Source organism: Ornithorhynchus anatinus, chromosome X2 (genome assembly GCF_004115215.2).
Source record: "Ornithorhynchus anatinus isolate Pmale09 chromosome X2, mOrnAna1.pri.v4, whole genome shotgun sequence".
Lineage (NCBI taxonomy): Eukaryota > Metazoa > Chordata > Mammalia > Monotremata > Ornithorhynchidae > Ornithorhynchus > Ornithorhynchus anatinus.
This window is the reverse complement of record NC_041750.1, coordinates 29,321,624-29,341,634: the sequence shown is the minus strand read 5'-3', so window position 1 is coordinate 29,341,634 and position 20,011 is coordinate 29,321,624. Positions and strand designations below refer to the sequence as shown.

General features: G+C 49.4%; 1 protein-coding gene across 2 annotated transcripts in view; it reads left to right on the top strand.

Moving 5' to 3' along the window:
• The window catches only part of ZNF407 (zinc finger protein 407), a 276,349-nt gene that overhangs the window by 168,741 nt on the left and 87,597 nt on the right, over positions 1-20,011 (top strand). For both annotated transcript variants that reach the window (XM_029052837.2, XM_029052839.2), the window contains exons 5-6: positions 11,908-12,074; positions 15,533-15,616. In XM_029052837.2, the coding sequence (XP_028908670.1) occupies positions 11,908-12,074; positions 15,533-15,616 (251 nt within the window). The remainder of the gene's footprint in view (positions 1-11,907; positions 12,075-15,532; positions 15,617-20,011) is intronic.

Genomic DNA, 20,011 nt, shown 5'->3' with positions numbered 1-20,011 from the left:
GCGATGACATCACTTAGCAGAATGCTCCACAGACAGGGGAGCTAGATAAGGCTATGTTCCTGTCAGTCATTCACCCCGTGATTGGCAAGGAGATAAATAGGAATTTACTGGAGGTTTGCTTCCAGCTAAAAGAGCAGCAGCACCTTCTGAACCAAGAATAAGTTTATTTAGCTTGGTTATCTTGGATCTTGGGCCAGGGTAGGAAGCTCTCTGTGCAGTGGCAACTTCAATACCAGTAACAAGTGAACCGCCATGGCAGAGGGGAGAATCCCATGGTTGACTAAGCCTGAGTTTTTCTCTTGGCCATTGTAGACTCAGCACACATTTCCAACTTTGGAGGATGGATTCATGTGAACGATAATAATTGCGGTATTTGTTTAGCACTTACTATGTGCCAGGCACTGTACTGAGCACTGGGGTAGATTCAGGGTAATCAGGTTGGACACAGTCTCTGGCTCACATGGAGCCCACAATCTTAATTCCCGTTTTACAGATGAGGGAACTGAGGCACAGAGAAGTAAAGTGACTTGCTTAAGGTCACCCAGCAGACAAGTGGCAGAGTCAGGATTAGAACCCAGGTCCTTCTGACTCCCGAGCCCATGCTGAATCCACTGGACGATGCTGCTTCTCACAAAGCAGCTATTTAGCTCTTTCTAAAGAAATGTCTGGGCTCTGCTGCCCAGATCAATTTTTTAAAACATCACTCTGCCCCATCTCCCCACCTCCTCATAAACCTCCAGTAGTTGTCCAACCACTTCCGCATCAAACAGAAATTCCTGACAACTGGCTTTAAAACACTCAATCAATTCACTCCCAACTGCTTATCCTCTCTCTTCTCCCACTACATCCAAGTGCGCATTCCTTGTTCCTCTCACTGTGTGCCATTCTCATCTCTTCCCCGAATGACCTCGTGTTCCCACCCCCTCCCCCCACTGCCTGCAAGTCCCTCCCTCTTCACAAATAACAGTCCCCTTCTGCTCTCCCCATCTTTGAGGCATTTCTGAAATCTCTTCCAGGATGCCTTCCCCGATTGATTTCTTATCTCCCCACCTTATAGCACCCAATTTCTAAACAACTACCATAAAAAAAAAATAGCTTCTCTGTTTCCCTTTAAACATCTGAGTAGGACTTGTCCCTCTGAAGATCAAAGTATTTAGACTGATCACGATGTTGGAAGGTAATAATGATAATAATGATGACGATGATGATGATGGTATTTGTTAAGTGATGGTATTTGTTAAGTGATTTGTTAAGTGTGAGTCGGATACAGTCCCCGTCCCACGTGGGGCTCACAGTCTCGCTATCCATTTGATGGATGAGGTAACTGAGGCATAGAAAAGTAAAGGGACTTGCCCAAGGTCACACAGCAGACAAGTGGCGGACCTTGGATTAGAACCCATGGCCTTCTGACTCCCAAATACGTGCTCTATCCACTACACCATGCTGCTTCTGGATGTGGAGTGGAGAGATGTTTCATCTTGCCTTCAATTTTGCCTTCAATTTCCATTCTACCAGCTATGTCCAAATTAGCCATCTTTTCCCAGAAGGGATGGGATGCCATAGAACCCTCAGCCTGGAATTCCACCTCAGTTTGCTCTGTTCTAATGGTCAATTGGCTGTCTTTCCTGACATCCTCAGACTGCCAGACTCGTAAGAAATTTTGATTTGGGGTTTTTTTTTGAAACTATTGTATTTGTGCTTCATTTTGTGATTTTTTTTAACCTCATCGATCCAATTGCCCCAAGGGCTTCAGGGGGGAATCACCTTCTTCAGATCATTTCCACCTAACTTCTTCGGGGATTCCTCTCAAGCAGCAGTTCTTCAGGGAAAATCTCCCAGACGCCCTGGGAACTTTTCTGAAAGGCCGTAGAAAATCATCGATCTGGCCATAAGGGCACCATGGGGAAATCAGAAACAAACTCCAAATTGGTCGAACCCGGCAGTTTCAGGGTAGCGCACCTCCCAGCCCGAGATGATAGAGAGCCTCCGGCCCCTCCTGGCCCCCACCCAGGAGAGGGGGAGCCGTGGAGATGCGGCAGGAGGCAGGGGTCCAACTCCACCCCTCCTCTGGCCGGTCCCAGCACTGCTGGGGATGGGCAGTTGTTCCCGGGCAGCTGCTCCTCTCACTCTCCTACTACTTTTTCACTACTTTTCCTCCTTTCGTTCCTAAACGTGACCTTTGTTTTCCTTTATCCCTCGCATCTTCCTTCCTCTCTTGCTGACCTTCTCCTTCATTCTCTTTTTCTGAATTTTTTCCACTCCTGCTCTCATTTCTACCACTCTGGTAGAGGCAGGACCCTACCCACAACAAGAGGCTCTTAGGACACAGGCCGGGGGGGAGCATGGCCTAACATCAAGAGTTCGGGCTTGGGAGACAGAGGGCGGGGATTCTAATCCTGACTCTACCACTTGTCTGCTCTGTGACCTGGGCAAGTCACTTAACTTCTTTGTGCCTCAGTTACCTCATCTGTAAAATGGGGATTAAGACTGTGAGCCCCACGTGGAACAGGGACTGTGTCCAACCTGATTAGCTGGTATCTACCTCATTGCTTAGAACAGTGCTTGGCACATAGTCAGAGCTTAACAAATACCATAATTATTGTTGTTATTATTTGTCTTTCTACTTCTCCCGTAGCCTGAATGATAAGGGTCTGTAGCCTGTTTGTGCGATTCTATGTCTCCGTCTTGCCTGACTGTGTCATCTCCTGTTACGACGTCACTGAGCAGTTGTCCGAGACCCCCTAGTTCACCTCCTTGTCTGCCTCTGTTATTATTAACTCCGCAGCCCCTCTGCTCCTGCCCAGCCACCTCATCTGCTGGCCCGGGCTTCTCACTCCTCATTTCCAAACCCCAGCACTCTCCTCGGTCCAGTCTCGGCTCCACGAAGTTGTCCCTGGTGAACCCCGCCTGCCTGGTTTCCCCAGCCATGCCTGTAACACTAACCCTCAGCCAGGCGGGTGGGGCAAGTGCACCACACTTAATCACCCAAAAAAAAACCCTCAGAAAAGAAAACTCTTCTGTATCAAGACCCAGCAATATCAGAATTCAAAATTCAATCATTGACAAAATCAATCCCTGAGCAAAATGCACCAGTGGTCAGCTGTGGTTCAGATTACAGAAAGGGCAAGAGCTCAGGTGAGGATTAGGGTAGGGCTGAGGGGCAGATGAGGGTCGGAGCCCGGCCTGGGCTGCAGCGCCGAGGCTCGGGTTAGTCAACGGGATGAGAATTCACTTTTCGGAACGGGTTAGGCCAGCATCTGGGCTGTCCACGGTTTAACAATCTTATCAGTCATGGGCATTAACAAAGATCGGATGTGCGGACGTGTGAATCATTAAGTAAAAGATCGTCAGTCAGTCATTTGTTCTGGTAGCTTCCGTAAATCACGTTGACACATTCCTCAGATTGTGCTGTTATGTATGTTTTATGTCTTCGTATGCTTCAGTTAATTGTGTGTTGTGACATGTACCTGTGTATCTTTGGGGACTGAGAAACCATGTTATTGTGATTATGGAAAGTCAATTTAAAGCAAAGTTCATATTTGTGATTATCATGGAAAAATCTCTAGGGGTGCCGCTTTGGGAGTATCCTTGTTGTGCTTATTAAATATTTTTATAGCATTTTATTTGTGGAGGACGTCTTAGAATCAATTTTATTTGCTATTTTATTATAGTGTTATATCACGTATGGTCATTTCATTGAGCTATTTACAGCCCTGTCACCTCCATACAATCTGCAATGCAGCCGTTATTAGTGAAAGTTCTCTAAGGTTTAATTGAGAAAGTATGAGTTGGAGCACGCGACATATGCCGGCGACATTTCTCTGTCCTACCCAGGAATGCCGATCTGCCTGCCTGTCAGTCGATCGATCGATCGATCGATCGCTTTCATCGAGTGTCAGCTGCGCGCAGAGCAATGGACGGAGTGCTTGGGAGACTACCATAGAGTTGATAGACGTAATCATTGAAAGGAGCTTTCAGTGTGGTGGGGGAGACAGACATAAGGTAAACTACAGGTAGGAGGAAGAAGGAAAATAAGAGAATATTATGTGAGTTAGTGCTGAGGTAATAGGACATGTAACGTAGGTACAGAAGTGCTAGGAGAAGTGAGTTCTTAAATGCTGAGGTGGCAAGGGAGTTCTGGAGAAGCAGTAATCAGGAAGAGTCTATAATAATAATAGTGGCATTTGTTAAGCATTTATTATGCATCAAACACTGTTCTCTAAGCACTAGGCTAGGTACAAGATAATCAGGTCAGATACAGTCCCTGTCCCACATGGGGCCCATGATCTAAGTAGCAGGGGGGACTGGTAATAATAATAATAATGTTGGTATTTATTAAACGCTTACTATGTGCCGAGCACTGTTCTAAGCGCTGGGGTAGACACAGGGGAATCAGGATGTCCCACGTGGGGCTCACAGTCTTAATCCCCATTTTACAGATGAGGTAACTGAGGCACAGAGAAGTTAAGTGACTTGCCCACAGTCACACAGCCGACAAGTGGCAGAGCTGGGATTCGAACTCATGACCTCTGACTCCAAAGCCCATGCTCTTTCCACTGAGCCACGCTGCTTCAAATGGTATTGAATCCCCATTTTAGAGATGAACTAACTGAGGCACAGAGAAGTTAAGCGACTTGCTCAAGGTCACACAGCGGGCTTGTGGCAGAGCCAAGAGTAGAACCCAGGACCTCTGACTCCTAGGCCCTTGCTCTTTCCACCAGGCCATGCTGCTTCTCTATCTGCCCCCCACCATGCAGGGTTCTCAGGCTGAGGCTGCGGGCAGAAGTGTGCGTGTCTTCCTGGGGGAGGGTGAATCCTCGTGGGGACTGGATCAGCTGAGTTTGTGAGCCCTGAATCTGCCAGGGTGCTGTACTGAGTGGTGTGAGGTGGTTTGGGGGAGGTGAGTGGGGTTGTGTGTGGCACGCTCTCCTGGCTGAGACACAGTCTGCAGCTTCATGTCCAGTTACTCTCCTAGACTGCTCTCTGTGCACCAACTCTGACCCTGCCGCCTTGCGCAGCATATGAAATATTTGGGGCAATTTCTCCTTTTTAATATGCAAAGGCTGTGGCGTGGAGAGAGGACCTGAAGCCGAGAAGAAGCTGTGCTGACTTCTACTGGCATGCTAATGAGGACAAGTTTGGGTTTTGCAGCATGTTTGTGTGTAGTAGCTCTAAAGATAGCATTGTGAGATTTCTCCAGCCACTTGGTTGAATCCCCCAGAAAATAGCCCTGCCAGCCCTCAAAGGAACATGGTGTTTCCATCATCTCACCTACCATAAAAACAGATGTTTCTCCGGAAGAAATTTTTATAGGAATTTTCAAGGCCTATTTCAGCGGTAAATATGAACTGAAAACATTGTTCCTTTTCCTTGGTAATGCTCCCTGAGTGGGCAGCTCCATTAGACCCCAGCTCTATTTCAGATATATGACCAGCAGAGCTCTGCAGCCTGCTGGGCTAGACACACCTCTGGCACTGGCTCTTTACAGGCCTTCCCAGCCCCCAGTCCAGTGTGGTTTGATGGACCAATGAGCATGTTGTAGATCCGGTGAAAAGCAATGAGCTTGACTCTCTCCCCCCTCTCCCTACCCGTCTGTGCGGCACGGCCCGTTGGCCCCGTGGCGGGGCACGAGACGCGGGACCAGGGGGGCGGTGGGGCTGAGTAGGCAAATGCTTAGGCGTATACCAGATCAGCGCATCCTCCCCATCTAGACTGTCCCTCCTCTAGATGGCTCATTGTGGGCAGAGACTGTGTCCATTTACTGTACTCTCCCAGGCGCTTAGTGCAGTGGTCTGCACACAGTAGGCGCTCAATAAATACAACTGACTGACTGTCCCTTAGAAATATGTGCATGCCTTGCTAGAGCCAGACAGCTCAACCAAAGAAGAGGAATCAATTGATCAACAGTATTTATTGAGTGCTTACTCTAAGCAGCATAGTGTGTTCTCAATGCACGGAGTGCTACTGAACTCTGAGGTCCGTATCCAGTGGGGGTCCAGAGGAATCTAGTGGGTGTCCAGCTGTCATCCAGTGAGCTTCCAGAGTGTCCATTTGGGGCTAGTGTGGTGGATGTCTAGAATTCATTCACAGAGTGGGAGCCCTAAGGGGTGGACCTCCGGAGGACAGTCTGACCCACAGGCCCCTTCGGGACATGTTTTGTCCTGGGCAAGTGTGGAACCCGAGTGGAAAATGAAGTAGGAAACTTAATTGGTGTAAAGGGGTTTGAATCATCAATATTAGATACAGATGTTTGGTGTTTTTCCATAATATATATTTGGTCTAGTAAAAATTCATAGAGCGGTGTTAATGAAACATACTTTCATGTGCATTAAATAATAGTGCGATGTGACACGATTTTAAGTGATTGTATATTATAAAGCCCTCTGGTAGGATTAACGTCTCAAAATTGACACCATATTAAAACACCATATGAGATTATAAATTAGGAGCTTCCCACCGAAGGACCTGCTAAGTGCGTTTCTGATCCGGGGGCTCTGGCCACCCCCATTCCACCTTCTGACCGGTTCCCTCTGGGACTGAGTGGCTGGCCACTCGGTCAGGAGTTAATTTTGGAAAAAGAGCCAACCCACACCAGTCAGGCAGTGGCACTTGGTCAGCAGTCCGTTCTCCCAAGGGAGGTTTTGCCCACCACCTGGGTTGGTCGGTTCCCGGCGCGCGTGGTGACCTGCCAACAGTGCGGCTCCTCCTCTCATCGATCTCCTCCTCAGAAGGCATTTCCTTCAGACTCTTCTCCCTTCCCTTGAAATTCTATCCGGGGCTCCTTACACCATTGGCCATTCACCGACCTTCGACTGTCCTGGGGCACCCCTCAGATACAGCACTGGGGAGTGAGGGACGCACGTGCCGCAGTGAAAGATCTTGGGGTCCGAGGCAGCCGCAAGCGCGGCGAGCTGTGCTGTTAGTAAAGGAGACAGCCGGTGGTGGGCTTTCTCGGCAGACATACGGTTCTTGGTCGAGCGGGGAAGTTGCTTGAAAATTGGATCTGCTTTGTCTGGGCCCGTATTGAAGTTTGGTGTCTGGTCTGGGCACAGCTCACTCTACTGGACCTAGAGAAACTGTAGAAGGTCAGTCTGTCACTCTGTCATTACCATATATCGTGCAGTCTCATCTTGCTCCTTTCCTCGGTTGGTGCTTAGGAAATACCATTGATCAGTCTAGCAAAAAACACCAATATTGAACGAGCATTTTCCAAAATGCAGGAGAGCAGACCTGTTGGCTCATGGGAATTTCCTTCAAACAGCTATGCTTGGGCGGCTTTGGGATTGCCGGCCCCCACACCTGGCTCAGCTCGACCCACGCCTGGACTCACACCAGACTCTGCTGGGTCCCATCCTGGCTCTGCTGAATCCCATAGCCCTGCTGGAAGCCCCATCAGCTGCCAGCTAGTGACCAAAGTGAAATGCCTGGCAGGATACTTTTGTTATTCTGTGTTCCCCAGCTCCAAATAGAGCACTGCGCATGAACTAGGTAACCAGTACAGTGTTGTGCACTTATTAGGCCTCTACTATTGTGCTCTGCACAAAGTAAACTCAAATCAAATTTCTACACATAGTAGGTATGGCACTCTGAACCCAGTACAGCGCTCCAATGCTCGGGTCAGTAGTCTACTCATAGGAGTTCAAGAAATGCTGTTGATGATAATGAGAATGACAAAAACTAGCGTTAACGTAATTGAGGATACCACATAGCTAGTGGAGTTTTTAGTGCATTATTAAAGCTAACGTATTTTTTTTTTCAGAATTTCAGCGGGTGGGAGATGCACGGTATTCTGATTTGGGCCCACGTCAAGTTCATTTGTATTTTCAAAAGTTTCCAATGTTTTAAACCTCAAAACTGAGAATCCAAACGCTCAGTCAAATGAGTTGTGTCCTTGGAGATGTGAGCCTTGATTGAGCGGGATTGATAGAGGGATCTGGGCCAGCACTGGGAAAAGTGTGGGGAAACATGTGCCCCCTCAGAAACTGGGTCCTGTCATTCCTCCCCTCCAGCGGCTTTCCTGTTCTCTCGGCTGGTTTCATTCCTGAAATGTCAGCAGACAGTTTTCCCTTAGAGTATTGACAAGAAAAGCTACCTGCGTCATTTGGACAAGAATGTGGGAAAACCATGTGAACTACAGCCAGCCCCGAGTCCCCGGGTTCTCGTTGAGGCATCCATCGGATCGTAGAGCTTCCCTCGTGAGTTAATCCCCTGCCAAAAGAACGTGTGTTCCACAAAACTGAATCCATACATATTTGCCCACCAGCTGATGACGGCACCAGATTGGTGAGCCATTGCACTACTTCAGGCCAGTTATTGGCATTTACAAGAATTATTTTGCTGCCCTTCTGTTAGAGACTTTTTTCTATTATTTTAAAAGTGATTTCCGCTTATTCACGGTAAAGCTTCCACAATGACAAACCAGTTATTGAGTTTACATTTGTCCATCGACGCTGCATTCTTTAGAAGTTCAGAAGAGATTATGGAAACCCCTACACCACTTCAATCTCTTTCATTATCTCTTTTATTTCATTATCTAGTACAGGGCTTTCGCCTATTAAGAGCAGAATTTGGGGGCGAAATGAGGTATGCAAATTTGTTAGAACAATAGACCGAACACACTACCATCAGTGAGTCAGATCCAATAGCTCTTTGGGCGCAGGACTCCATCTCTGAAAGGGGCACTAGGATGTTTTGAAGACCCGAGAGCTGGTTGCCCTTCCTGACACCCATCCTCACGGTTAGAGGGATGGTCCATCCAACACCCCTGACTCTCAAACTTTCTGATTCCAGCCTGGGCCAGCACAGACCACAATAATAATAATAATAATTATGGTATTTGTTAAGTGCTTACTATGTGCCGAGCACTGTTCTAAGCTCTGGAGTAGATACAAGGTAATCAGGTTGTCCCACGTGGGGCTCGCCATCTTAACCGCCATTTTACAGATGAGGTAACTGAGGCACAGAGAAGTTAAGCGGCTTGCCCAAGGTCACATACAGGGACAAGTGGCAGAGCCAGGGTTAGAACTCACGTCCTCTGAATCCCAAACCCGTGCTCTTTCTACTAAGCCACGCAACACCCCCGGCTCTCCCCTCTCCATTCCTGATTCTCCCTCCAGTGACCCAGTGTGAATCATCTGTGAGGATAAGGATGGGAGCTCAGTGGGCAGTGTAAAACCTGCTCAGTAAAAGCCACCTTTGACCTCCCAGTGTCCTTTAGAGTGGATGTCGGGACTGACCCGGCAGGTCCGAGGAAGTGCTGGACCCTGGGTTGGCCCAGAACGCACCGCTCCATCATCTCTGGAGTACCTTCCACCTGAGGTGACCCGGACTGCCCATCCCATTCCATCCAGCCAGGAACTGTGAGCTCCAGAAGACAGTGAGTGAGGTAGGAAGTAGAGGTGCGAAGATGTTGCAGGGGGTGAGGGAGGGAGGGAAAAGAAGGGAAGAGTATTGCTCTATGCCCTTGTTGACTGAACCGTGACCCTCTGGCACCCACCGGCTTCCCTCCTTCCCTCTCACCCCCCGTCCCCTTAGGGAGCCTGGGGTTGGGCAGTGTGGGGCAGGGCAGTGGCCACTGGGGGGTTAGGGTTGAAGCCAGCATCCCCACCCCCAGTCCATCATCCCGGACCATCAGAGTGTGACCAGCACCCTCCCGCAAAGCAGCCGTAGAACGAAAAGCCGCAGGACCTGGTCCGCAGGAGTTGGACAGGGGCCCGTTGGTGCCCTTAATTCTGGATCGCCTGGCCGTTACCCCTGTAAGGCAGCGTCTCAGCCTTAGTTTAACATTTTTATTGTGTATGAATAATAGGACCCATATTGAGGTTCAGAAGGTGGAATACTGTGAAATGTACGTCATGATAGATTTAAAAATGGGGGATTTATTTTGTCATTCATAAAGTTGTAATACAGTCTGGAAAAACTATTTGTTAAAGATAGCATCTACTTAACCTGCTTATTTATTTCTTGTAGTAGAAGGTTAGCTCCACAATAAATACATGAGGAAATAAGTAGATAGGGGAATTTATCTTAGAAATAAGATCCCTGTCATGCTTTTGAAATGTGAAATGCATGAAGGCCCGTCAAAGAGATATACGGACGTGATATTTTCTTTCGGTGCGTAGGGAAGTATTTAGCCGTATTTGTCACTGGCTCAGGCCACTGAGCCCGGAGCCGGGGCGCAGTTGTTTGCATGCTTCTTTTCCTTTCTGTGAATTTGTATCTGCTTGAAATGGAGAAGCTTCTTGAAAAAAAATGGAGTGGGCAGTAGCTTCTTTGGCAGGCCTGGAGGGGGTCTTCCTTAACCCCTGCAGTCCCGGGGCTCTCAGACACTGGGAGCTTCGGGAAAGTCCCTTGCTTGGAAACTGAGATCTGTTGTCTTCTCATCCAGTGGGCTTAGCGTCCCTGTTCCCGGAGTGGGTTGACCAAATTAGCGCTGCGCTGGGCCAGGAATCTTGAAAAATCAGCACCAGGCCAAAATTTGGTGTCTTCAGCTACCGTCTCCGGCCTCTGCGTTTGCGGGGTTCAGGGCAAGCGGCTTCTTTTCTGAAAAGTCTGGGTGGGAGGGAAATCGTCTCCCAACTTGTCACTACTTTTATTCAATTACCCAAGCCAATGAGAAACACCGGCTTTAAAAACGAATCATTTCTCCCAGTGTGAAAGTGGAAAGGTTTGAAACAGAAACCCTGTAAGTCAGTTCAACATGTAAATGCCACAGTAGTGGAATTGTGCTGTTTTTGTTGTTTCATGCTCCAGGGTCCTCTCAATCATGTAAAAAATGGATACTCTAATTTACGTCTTGGGAGATTTGTATTCGCTTTCATGTTGACTGGTTTCTTTAGCAAACATTTTATTCTACAGATCGCAGGGATCGTACATACAGGTGGAGAATTACAAATCCGTCTTGTTTATAGTGATGATTTGATGTGTAAATATCGCACTATTTAAAGTATGTAATGGATTAAAGGTAGCGTTAGAGAATGCTAGAAAAGCCAGTACAATAAATTTACCTTTTTCATTTTATGTAGTGTTAATGTTTAGATTTACGCTCCTTCTGTTGTTAGTCAGATGCAGCCACTCTTATGTGGCCGAAGCTCCGAGATGGAATTTTATGATCTGGAGACTGATCTGGTATTTTAAAGTGATTTCTTGTTAAAAAGCATCCCGATATTTTTAGCTCAGCAAAATGAATTGCCTCTCCCCCTCTTTCCTGTTTTCTCCATCGAAGGGAACCACTTACGTATCCGGCCGAAGCACTGAAGTTAACGTTTTCAGAAACACTTACGGAATTTTTGTTGCCCCTTTTAGGGCTGCATTTTTCCACAGTTTTGGTTTATTGCGGGTCGGCGTTATTACAAGTAGTAACTCAGCCCCGCACGGCGGCCTGCACCGCCGCGGCCTCTACCGCCGCAGCCTCCGCCGCCGTGGCCGCCGCCGCCGCCGCCGCAGCAGGGCAGAGGGCCCGGGATTGTCTGAGTAGTTTAGTATGGATAGCTTTTCATTTAGCCTCTGCTCTGACAGCCCTGCCCTGGATAAGTGGTGTAGGCCTGTACAGGTGAAATCTATTCTCACATTTGCCTCAGGGGTGACTGGGCTGTAACAGAATTTTTCAAACCCGCTGGGCCCAACCGCAAAGCAGAGAATAAATGGCTCCAGTGCCAGGCCTGGACAGAAAAATCAATGGTGGTTATACAGACATGACAGACCAGGCTGCAGCGATCTCGCTCTCCACAAGAGCCCGTGTGTTCCCAGCCCCCCGGTCACCTCTGGCCGCCGCGCTGGGGTGGCCGGGCCGGGGGGTCGGGGCAGGGGACCGGGGCCGGGGGGAACTTGGGCCAAGTGTGAACCATTTCTGATTCTCCTCACTCTCCTCCTCCTGCTCCTCCTCTTCCCCCCTCCTCCCCTACCCAGGAAATTCACCTGTCTCCTGTGTGACCGCAGCTTCACCGAGAAATGGGCCCTCAACAATCACACCAAGCTCCACACGGGAGAGAAGCCCTTTAAGTGCACCTGGCCAACCTGCCACTATTCTTTCTTGACCGCCTCGGCCATGAAGGACCACTACCGGACTCACACAGGTCGGGACCGAATGGGGGCTCGAGGGGAGCGGGGTAATTGGGCTGAGGCAATGGGTTCAAAGCACATTGGTGCAGCAAGTCCACGAGGGGTCATGCTTACGCTGCTGCCCTTGGCGGGGTTGTGGGGTTCATTCTGTGGTGGCCGGCGTCTCAGAGCAGGCGGGCCACCGGTTGGCAGGGCAGTCGTAATGTTAAATTTCCTACGACAGAATCGTTCACACTGGTAGCATAGGACTATCGAGGAATGTGATGGTCTTAAGGAGTTTATGGTCAGGTAGCCCTTCCAGATCCATCTGGACAAATAGTACCCAAAGCCAAACATTCTCCAGAATTTGGGTGAGAACTGCATTTCCAAATGATCCAAATCCCAGTCAATCCACCTGTTTGTCACCACCAGCAAAGTCAACCTCCAAAGACCACTTGAGGCCTCCACCTTCTGGCCAGTGGCACCGTTTTACCCGGAGCCTGGTTATCTGTTGCCGAATTGTACGCTCCAAGTGCTTAGTACAGTGCTCTGCACATAGTAAGTGCTCAACAAATACTATTAAATGAATGAGAGAATGGACATCATCCTGAGTCCTAGTTTTAACCCCCAGGAGCAAGAGTGAGCATTCCTGACCTTGTCTTCCCTGTGACCCTGCCCCCAAGTTTCTCTGTGGGGGTTTTCATTGGAGAGCCTGGCAGGCAAGGCTCCCTGTGGCACTAAGCAATGGCCGATTTCTCAACCCATAAAGCGGGAGGCCCCGACGGACCTTTTGAGACGTGCAGTCTTCTCTTCCTAGTATTCAGATCCATTTCTTTTTCATTGAGAGAAAAGAGAAATTTTAATAGGCTTTTCCATCGTTTTCTCCGAATTAAAATTCCCACAAAACCCTGAATTATTGTTTGAAATTACGGGTTGAAAGTTCCTGCGAAGCCGTTTGCGGGAAGCCCAGTCTCCTTAGCCCCTCTGACAAGGGTGTTGACGATTTAAGGTCTCCAGCCCTGCCCTGAGAGATCACTTATATCGAACAGCAGATGAAAAGCCAGTGCAGATGTAATTTATCGTCGGCGTTTCCTTCTAAAGAATAATTGTGGAGACTTGGCTAGATCAATAATATGGATTTTTGTTGTTAGGTCTTGTAGTCTGCACCATAATGAGAGATAGGGGACAGTGGCTGTTTTCTAATAGAAAATAAAGGGTTGGTTTCCGTGTCTTTCTACATTTGAATGCAAAATGGCACACTTGAAACTAATTCAAGTTGTTAAGAAGAGAACCGTTTTCCATTACACCCCAGCTAGAACCGGGACATGGTGAGTCAGAGCAAACCCTTGTCCACTAATGAAATATGACCCCGGGCTTTTCCGAAGAGTTTAAAGGTTACAAATTCTGGAGATAAAATAGTTAAACGTATCTAGGGAAATAGTACCCCTTTTGCACCGCACAATTCCCCCCACCCCCGACCCCAAAACAGCAAATGAAACTTCCACTGAAGATGATGAAACATCCAGTGGCAGATCTGGATGTGAAATACAATATCAGGGAGACTCACGGCACCCATGGAATCTTAGATGTCAAACCCCAAGGTCACTAATATAACTAGGCTGAACTCCACCAGAAAGTGAGGAATTGCATTTCAGGGCAAATGGATGAAAGCGGAGGGAGGAAGACCCGTGAATATTTCTACTTGCAACCTTTAACTTCTCCTCATGCCATTTCACTTCAGAGATGCTGGTCACCCTTCTGAGTTGAAACAGAGGAAAAAGAGAAGGGAATTGGATTCCCCAGTGCCTATCCTCGCCCTGTGCCCACACTTTCGGCCTCCTTCCACAACCATAGCTGCTGGACACCAGAGTCCTGGCCGGGTTGCGGGGAGGTGGGTTCTGGCCTTCCTTGGCTGGGGAGCTGAGCAAATTTTAAATCTGGTCACCACGTGTGTGCACAAACACACACAAACACACACGAGCAGCAGACATACACCCACAACACTCAGCTGCACATCCACGTTTAACGTGTACGCCAGTGAGTTGAAAAAGGTTTACATTTCAAATGGATAAAGTAATTGTATGAAGTAACTGTATGAACTTTAAATTGACCCTCATTATTGTTATCATGGGTTATTCTTAAAGAGCACCTAGCCCTCACCCATCTGATGTGGGGGGCTCGGGGTTTCCTGTGCGAGGGTGAGAGTGAGCATTGCCAACCCTCCCTTTTCCATCACGTGAAATATAGATATGCCAGAGGAAGAGTGACTGTTTTTAATAACCACAGGTTGCTCCCTGGTGGTGGGTTTTCTTTCCTCTGTTTGAAGAAAGCAATTTTGTTTCTTAACTGTGGAGGGCCACTCACCGCCTGCCTCCCCCGACCCAGGAGCCTGGCCCCCAGCAGGCCCCCTACCCCCCTCCGTCGCCACCCCTCTGTCCCAGTGGGCCCGGACTCATGCCACATGCTGCAATTAGCAGAGGGGCAAAGGGAGCGGCAGATGATTCACATTGATTTGGCCAAGTATTTCATATAATTTCCCGCATCTTTCCAAGGCTGGCATTATTATTCCTGAGCGCCTCCTTTGCGGGTCTTGTGGGAGAAACTGCCGTGTGCCTGCCAGTACTTACTGCCTAAATATACCCCAGCCCAGAGAGATGTATTGTGCTTATAATCTGGGGGCCAAAGTGCGAGCTGGAATAAAAACACGAAAAAAATGAGCATCCGCCCACCTTTAAACCGGTTCTCTGCCGATTCGGCCCCGACTTGTTACAGCAGAGTGAGCACCGGTGGGGAAAGGAGAGAGGTCCCCAGTGAAGGAGGAATGTGGCCAGCGTCTGCCATGCCCATTCCTGCAGTGCTCCCCAGGGCCGCCGCCTTTCTGTCGGGGAAGTTTGAGAAACGCCAACTGCGTTTCTGAAGGGCTACCCGGAGCGAGTAATGTGGTTTTTATTGTGCCGGCGCTCTTTAGCATGCAAGAAAAGCATTTACTCTGAGTTATTAAGTAGAAAGTTCCTCGAGAGAACCTCCGTCAAGTCGGTTAGAAGGCTCTTGCCGTCCCGAGGTGTCAGGGAAGCGGTTGGGCTAAATTTCGGCAGGATCGCAGATCCTGGGCGTGAAGTTCTCCAAGCCATCTTTCCTCGGCCCTGGAAGGCCAGATGTATGGGAATTGTAAAAAATCGGGATATGCATAAAAACTGTTCAAGTGCATAAAGCAGCCCCATCTGGAAGACATCTAACAGAAATGAAGTTGTACAAAACCATTCCATTGATAATAAAGCTAATTTTTATGGGCCTGACAAGTGTGTAATTATGTTCAGTGGTGCTTTTCAGATTTTATCACAGTCAATAAACCGCAGTGGTAATTTCATTCCCATTTGACATATTTACATGGAAACATTTGATTGGAGGAATTAGTAACCCTGAAAGCCTTGATAGATATGTTTTAATGATCTGTGACCCCCGCAGTCCCCTCATCTGTTTATTGTTGCAACAGGCGAGAAGTCCTTCCTGTGTGACCTCTGTGGCTTTGCGGGCGGGACGCGCCACGCGCTTACCAAGCACCGGCGGCAGCACACAGGTCAGTGACGACCCCTCCTCCTCCTCCTTCTCCTCTTCCTCCTCTTCCTCCTCAGCCGCCGCCGCCCCCGGGACCTCTTCCTGCTGCGGCCGTGGCGGCCGCATCTCGGCGACTCTCCCACCTAGAGGGCGAGACAGGTGGAATCAGATATTCCGACATGGACGGTCTCCGGGTTCCAGGTTGGCTGTGCTGTTATCACCGAAGCTCAGCCCGGAGGGCAGACGGTGCTTTGTGAAGAAGGCACGGGAACGAGGGAGTGGCCCTATCCCCTACAGGAGGAGGATGCTGATGCCAGGCCTTTGGGATCGGGCCCTGGCATTGGTACCGGACCCCGGGGTTGGGCACTGGGGTTTCGGGATTAGGCCCTGGGATCGGGCCCTGGGATCGGAGGTCCCTGGACAGTCTCAAGCAGGATCTGGATGTGCCTCTCCCAGGTCCTGCTCCAACAAGGGTCTGCCCAGTGTTCCTGGGGAACACCAGAGGCTGCTGGAGGTCGGGGTCCATGGCGGGTCTTGGAGTTTGGGTCCCCGGGCCTCAGGGCACCCCTGTCTCTGGTGACCGGTAAAGGGGAGAGGGAGAAATGCAGCTTTTGCGGGGATCCCCGAACCATACAAAATTTCATTCCCCCAGTTGCACCAGGGGAGCGACCTTCTACCCGCTTCTCACTTTCATTGCCCGTTAGATGGCACTGGCTCCTCGGGGCAGAAGACCGAAAATGATCAGTAGCAAATCTTTATCCGTGCCCTTTTCCAGACTAGAACCCTTCCGTAGCAGTTCCTGTAGGTGCCGCTCAAAGAGGTGCCCAGGAGGACACTGTGGAGGAGGTAGCTTTTCCTCAGCCTGATACAAAGTGGAAAAGAGCCGTTGAAGGCAGTGAAAGATCTGAGGCCTCGGAGGGTGCCATGCAATCTCACCTGGGCAAGGGCTGTCTGCGGGGGACGTGGGGCTGAGGGCCGTGGGACAGGAGGGGCAGGGGGACGTGGGATTGGGCAACATGGGGCTGGTGGGGGGTGCTGGGGCAGCGTAGGGTTGGGGGGACGTTGTGCTGAGCGAAGTGGGGCTGGGGGAGTGTGGGACTGGGGCAAAGTGGGGCCGAGGGGCTCGGAAGATGTGGGACTGGGGGGCCTAAAGGAGGTGTTTCTTCTTTTTTTTCCCCCTCTCCCTGTTAATTCCCCCCTCCTCCCACCTGACCCCTCCTTGCTGGTGAACAAGCCATTCCAAGGGCCGCTTGGATCCACGGCACAGTAGGTAGTGGAGGTGAGAGGGAGTCCATGAAGATGTGTAGGAGGCAAGAGGTCCGGCTCAAATCGACTGGCGGCAAGATGTCGGATCCTAGACATCATGTGCTGTTTAGGGTTTGCTGTTGGTGGTGGCGAAAGGTTCCCCGGTCAGGCGGACCAGACCTCCAGTGGCCCATTTCCTAGGACAGGACAGCGAGCTGCCCTGGCGCTAAACCGCCCCCATCTATTTGATGGTGAAATGCAATGCTGTGGACTTCCTCCCGGCCGTCGATCCTACCGTGTCAGTGTGGCGTGGCCGTGGCTGAACTCTGCCCGATCTTGGGGGGACCCGGGGAGTCCCCAGTATCTTGCTGTTGTTGTTGTTAATGGTATTTGTAAAGTGCTTACTCTGTGCGAGCCACTGTACTAATCACTGGGGTAGTTACAAGCTAATCAGGTTGGACAAAGTCCTTGTCCCACATGGGGTTCACAGTCTTAATCCTGAGGCCCAGAAAAGTAAAATCACTTGCCCAAGATCACACAGCAGACAAATGGCAGAACCGGGATTGGAACCCCGGTCCTTCTGACTTCCAAACCGCATTGCTTCTTCTCTATCCACTAGGCCACGTTGCTTCTCTGACAGAGCTGCTTCTATCTTCCCCGCTGTTCCCTCTGACAGAGCCCACTCCAAAATCTGGCTCTTGTGCTGGAAGCGCCCGGTTAGCAGCCTGAGCCATCTCCTCACCGATCCTGCACAAAGACCTCATCTAGCAGGCACAACTTCTTATTTGATGTCAGGACCGGAGCCTCCTTATTACTCTGCTCTTCACTTAATACTCTTAAAGGACAGTGTCTCCTAGGCAGGTATCTGTCTTTTAGGCATTTATCTGCCTCTGTGGCACAAACAATCAGGGACAAGTGTTTTAACACAGAAATCAGCTCTTCCGTCTTGCACTCCCTAGGAAACCACCTGGTGCCCCTTCTTCTGGGGGCCCGATATTTCTGTCTGGCACGTGATGCTTTTTAAGACTCCTCCCTCAACCGTGGAATCAGTATTTCTCTGGTGTCTCACGGGGTGCCACGGTTTGCCCTGCCCCTGGAGTGCCCCAGCAAATTAGAATCAGGCTGGAAAGGGGGAGCTATCAGAAACACTCTAAATGGCTTAAATAATTCCCTGCTGCCACACTAACTGTCGAGGGGGCTGACACACAGCCTCTTCCTTCTAAGATTTACTTTTATCACCTGTCAGAGGCCCTTGATTCAAGGGCAGGGGAGTGAGCATCTTGGCCAGCTTAACGGCCCTTTCCCTCCCCCCATCGCTCTGTGAAGGAGTAGGGGCCCGAAGATCCCGGGGCAGGCCCGGCCCACCAGGCAGGAGTCAGGAGAGTCCTCCCCAGGGGCGGCACCCTCCCCCCCAAACCCCGTCTCCCGACCCTCTCCTCTCGCTGATCTTGTCACCGCCGTGTCCGAAGGAGCGACACCCCCTCCTACCATTGGGTCCCCGGAAATGGGGTTTGAGTTTCTGGGGAGCCAGCAAATGCAGCGGGACTATGAGGGGTCACCCAGTGGGAAATCTCGTCTCCAAGCAAGCTTCTCTCAACAAGGGGAAGCACTGGGAGAGAGGACCCAGCTGGCCAGGACAGCGCAGCCGGCATCGGGTCCTCGGCGTTGTCAGTCCTCCCACCGTGCTTCCCTGCATCGAGGGCCAGCTGCAGCCGGTCGGCCGGTGGGGTTGTCTGGTCTCTGTTGGCGGAGACCGACGGTGTCCCAGAGCTCCTTCCGACGGGTTTGGTTCTGCAGCGCGGTGCCATCTTCCGGCACGAGGATGGTGTGGCCCTGCCAGAGTTGCCCTTCGGCGTGAAAATTGATGCCGAGTGTAGATGGAGAAATGAGCCACGCAGATGCTCAATAAATGTCAACAGTTCCTTCGGGGAAACCGCAGCTAAGCTAAGGCTTGATCGGCGGGTGGGAAGGGTTCGGAAAGGTCCCCCAACTGCCCCGCATTTCCTGTTTCTCCGTTCACAGTCACCTGCAGGAGGAAGGGACCTTTTTTTCCTGAATCCAGTTTAGAGGGACTGAGTCGGTCTCTTGGATTCAGGTAGTCACGAGTGACTGTCATTGGACAGGAAAATTTCTAGCGTCCCACTTTTGTAAGTGTTTTTTTAGATCTCTTCGTATTTGAGATGTACCTATCACCTGGCTCAGTCTAAGTAAAGACAAAATGGCAACTTCTAGTTATATCACTATAAAGTGGCAAATCTGTGCATTCAATCATTAGAATTATATCCAGATTAAGTTTCAAGGCCATTATTCTTGAACAGGGTTTCATTGTAAATTCAAATGCATAGCTTTGAATAAAAACATGCCATAAAAACAAAGAATTTAAATGCAATAAAATACATTGAACTAATTTAAAGGTCCTGTAGTAAAAAGAAAAGCGAGCGTTAAGACTAAAAATTTGAGTTGACCTTTAGTTTACATAGTGGATTTTTGGCAGGGTGGTTGATAGTCACCCACCTTACCCCAGATCACTGTCAAAATCATGCATAATTGATAGATCAAGGCAGTATTTTTTTTAGACCAGACATTATTCACCTAAGCAATTATAATAAACAAGTTAACAGTGAATCATGGGGCTGTAATTCAATCCGAAGTGAAGCTTCATTGGTTTATGGTGTTATGAGAAGATTTTAGAGGAAATGTAATCTCATAACTCAAAATAGTTCTGTACTTCTGTGGCCATTCCTTGTGCCTAGCTATTCACTGTTCATGACGGTGCAAGCCTTCTGCCTGGGTCACAGCTCGTCTGATCAGTTGTATTTGTTCATTTCAATCTTTGCACATCTCCAGGCATTTATAGGTCAGTGTAATAAAGGGAGAACATTTAATAATATATGTGTTTTTATCCAGATGACTGCTTCACTTTAGGTTTCCATGCCTCATGTGAACTGCACTTTGACTTTAATGTGCAGTTAAATAACTCGACATTGAATTTAATGAACAATCCATCCAGCCCCCCTTGCTGGCAAGAGTATGTATGTGCGTGTGTGTGCACGTGTGTGTGTGTGCGCGCGTAGGGAGAGGGGGCATTTTACATATGGGAATGCATGTGTATATTCATGTGGCAATGGGTATGTGGACTGAAAAAACGTTCATGAAAGTGACATTTTTCATT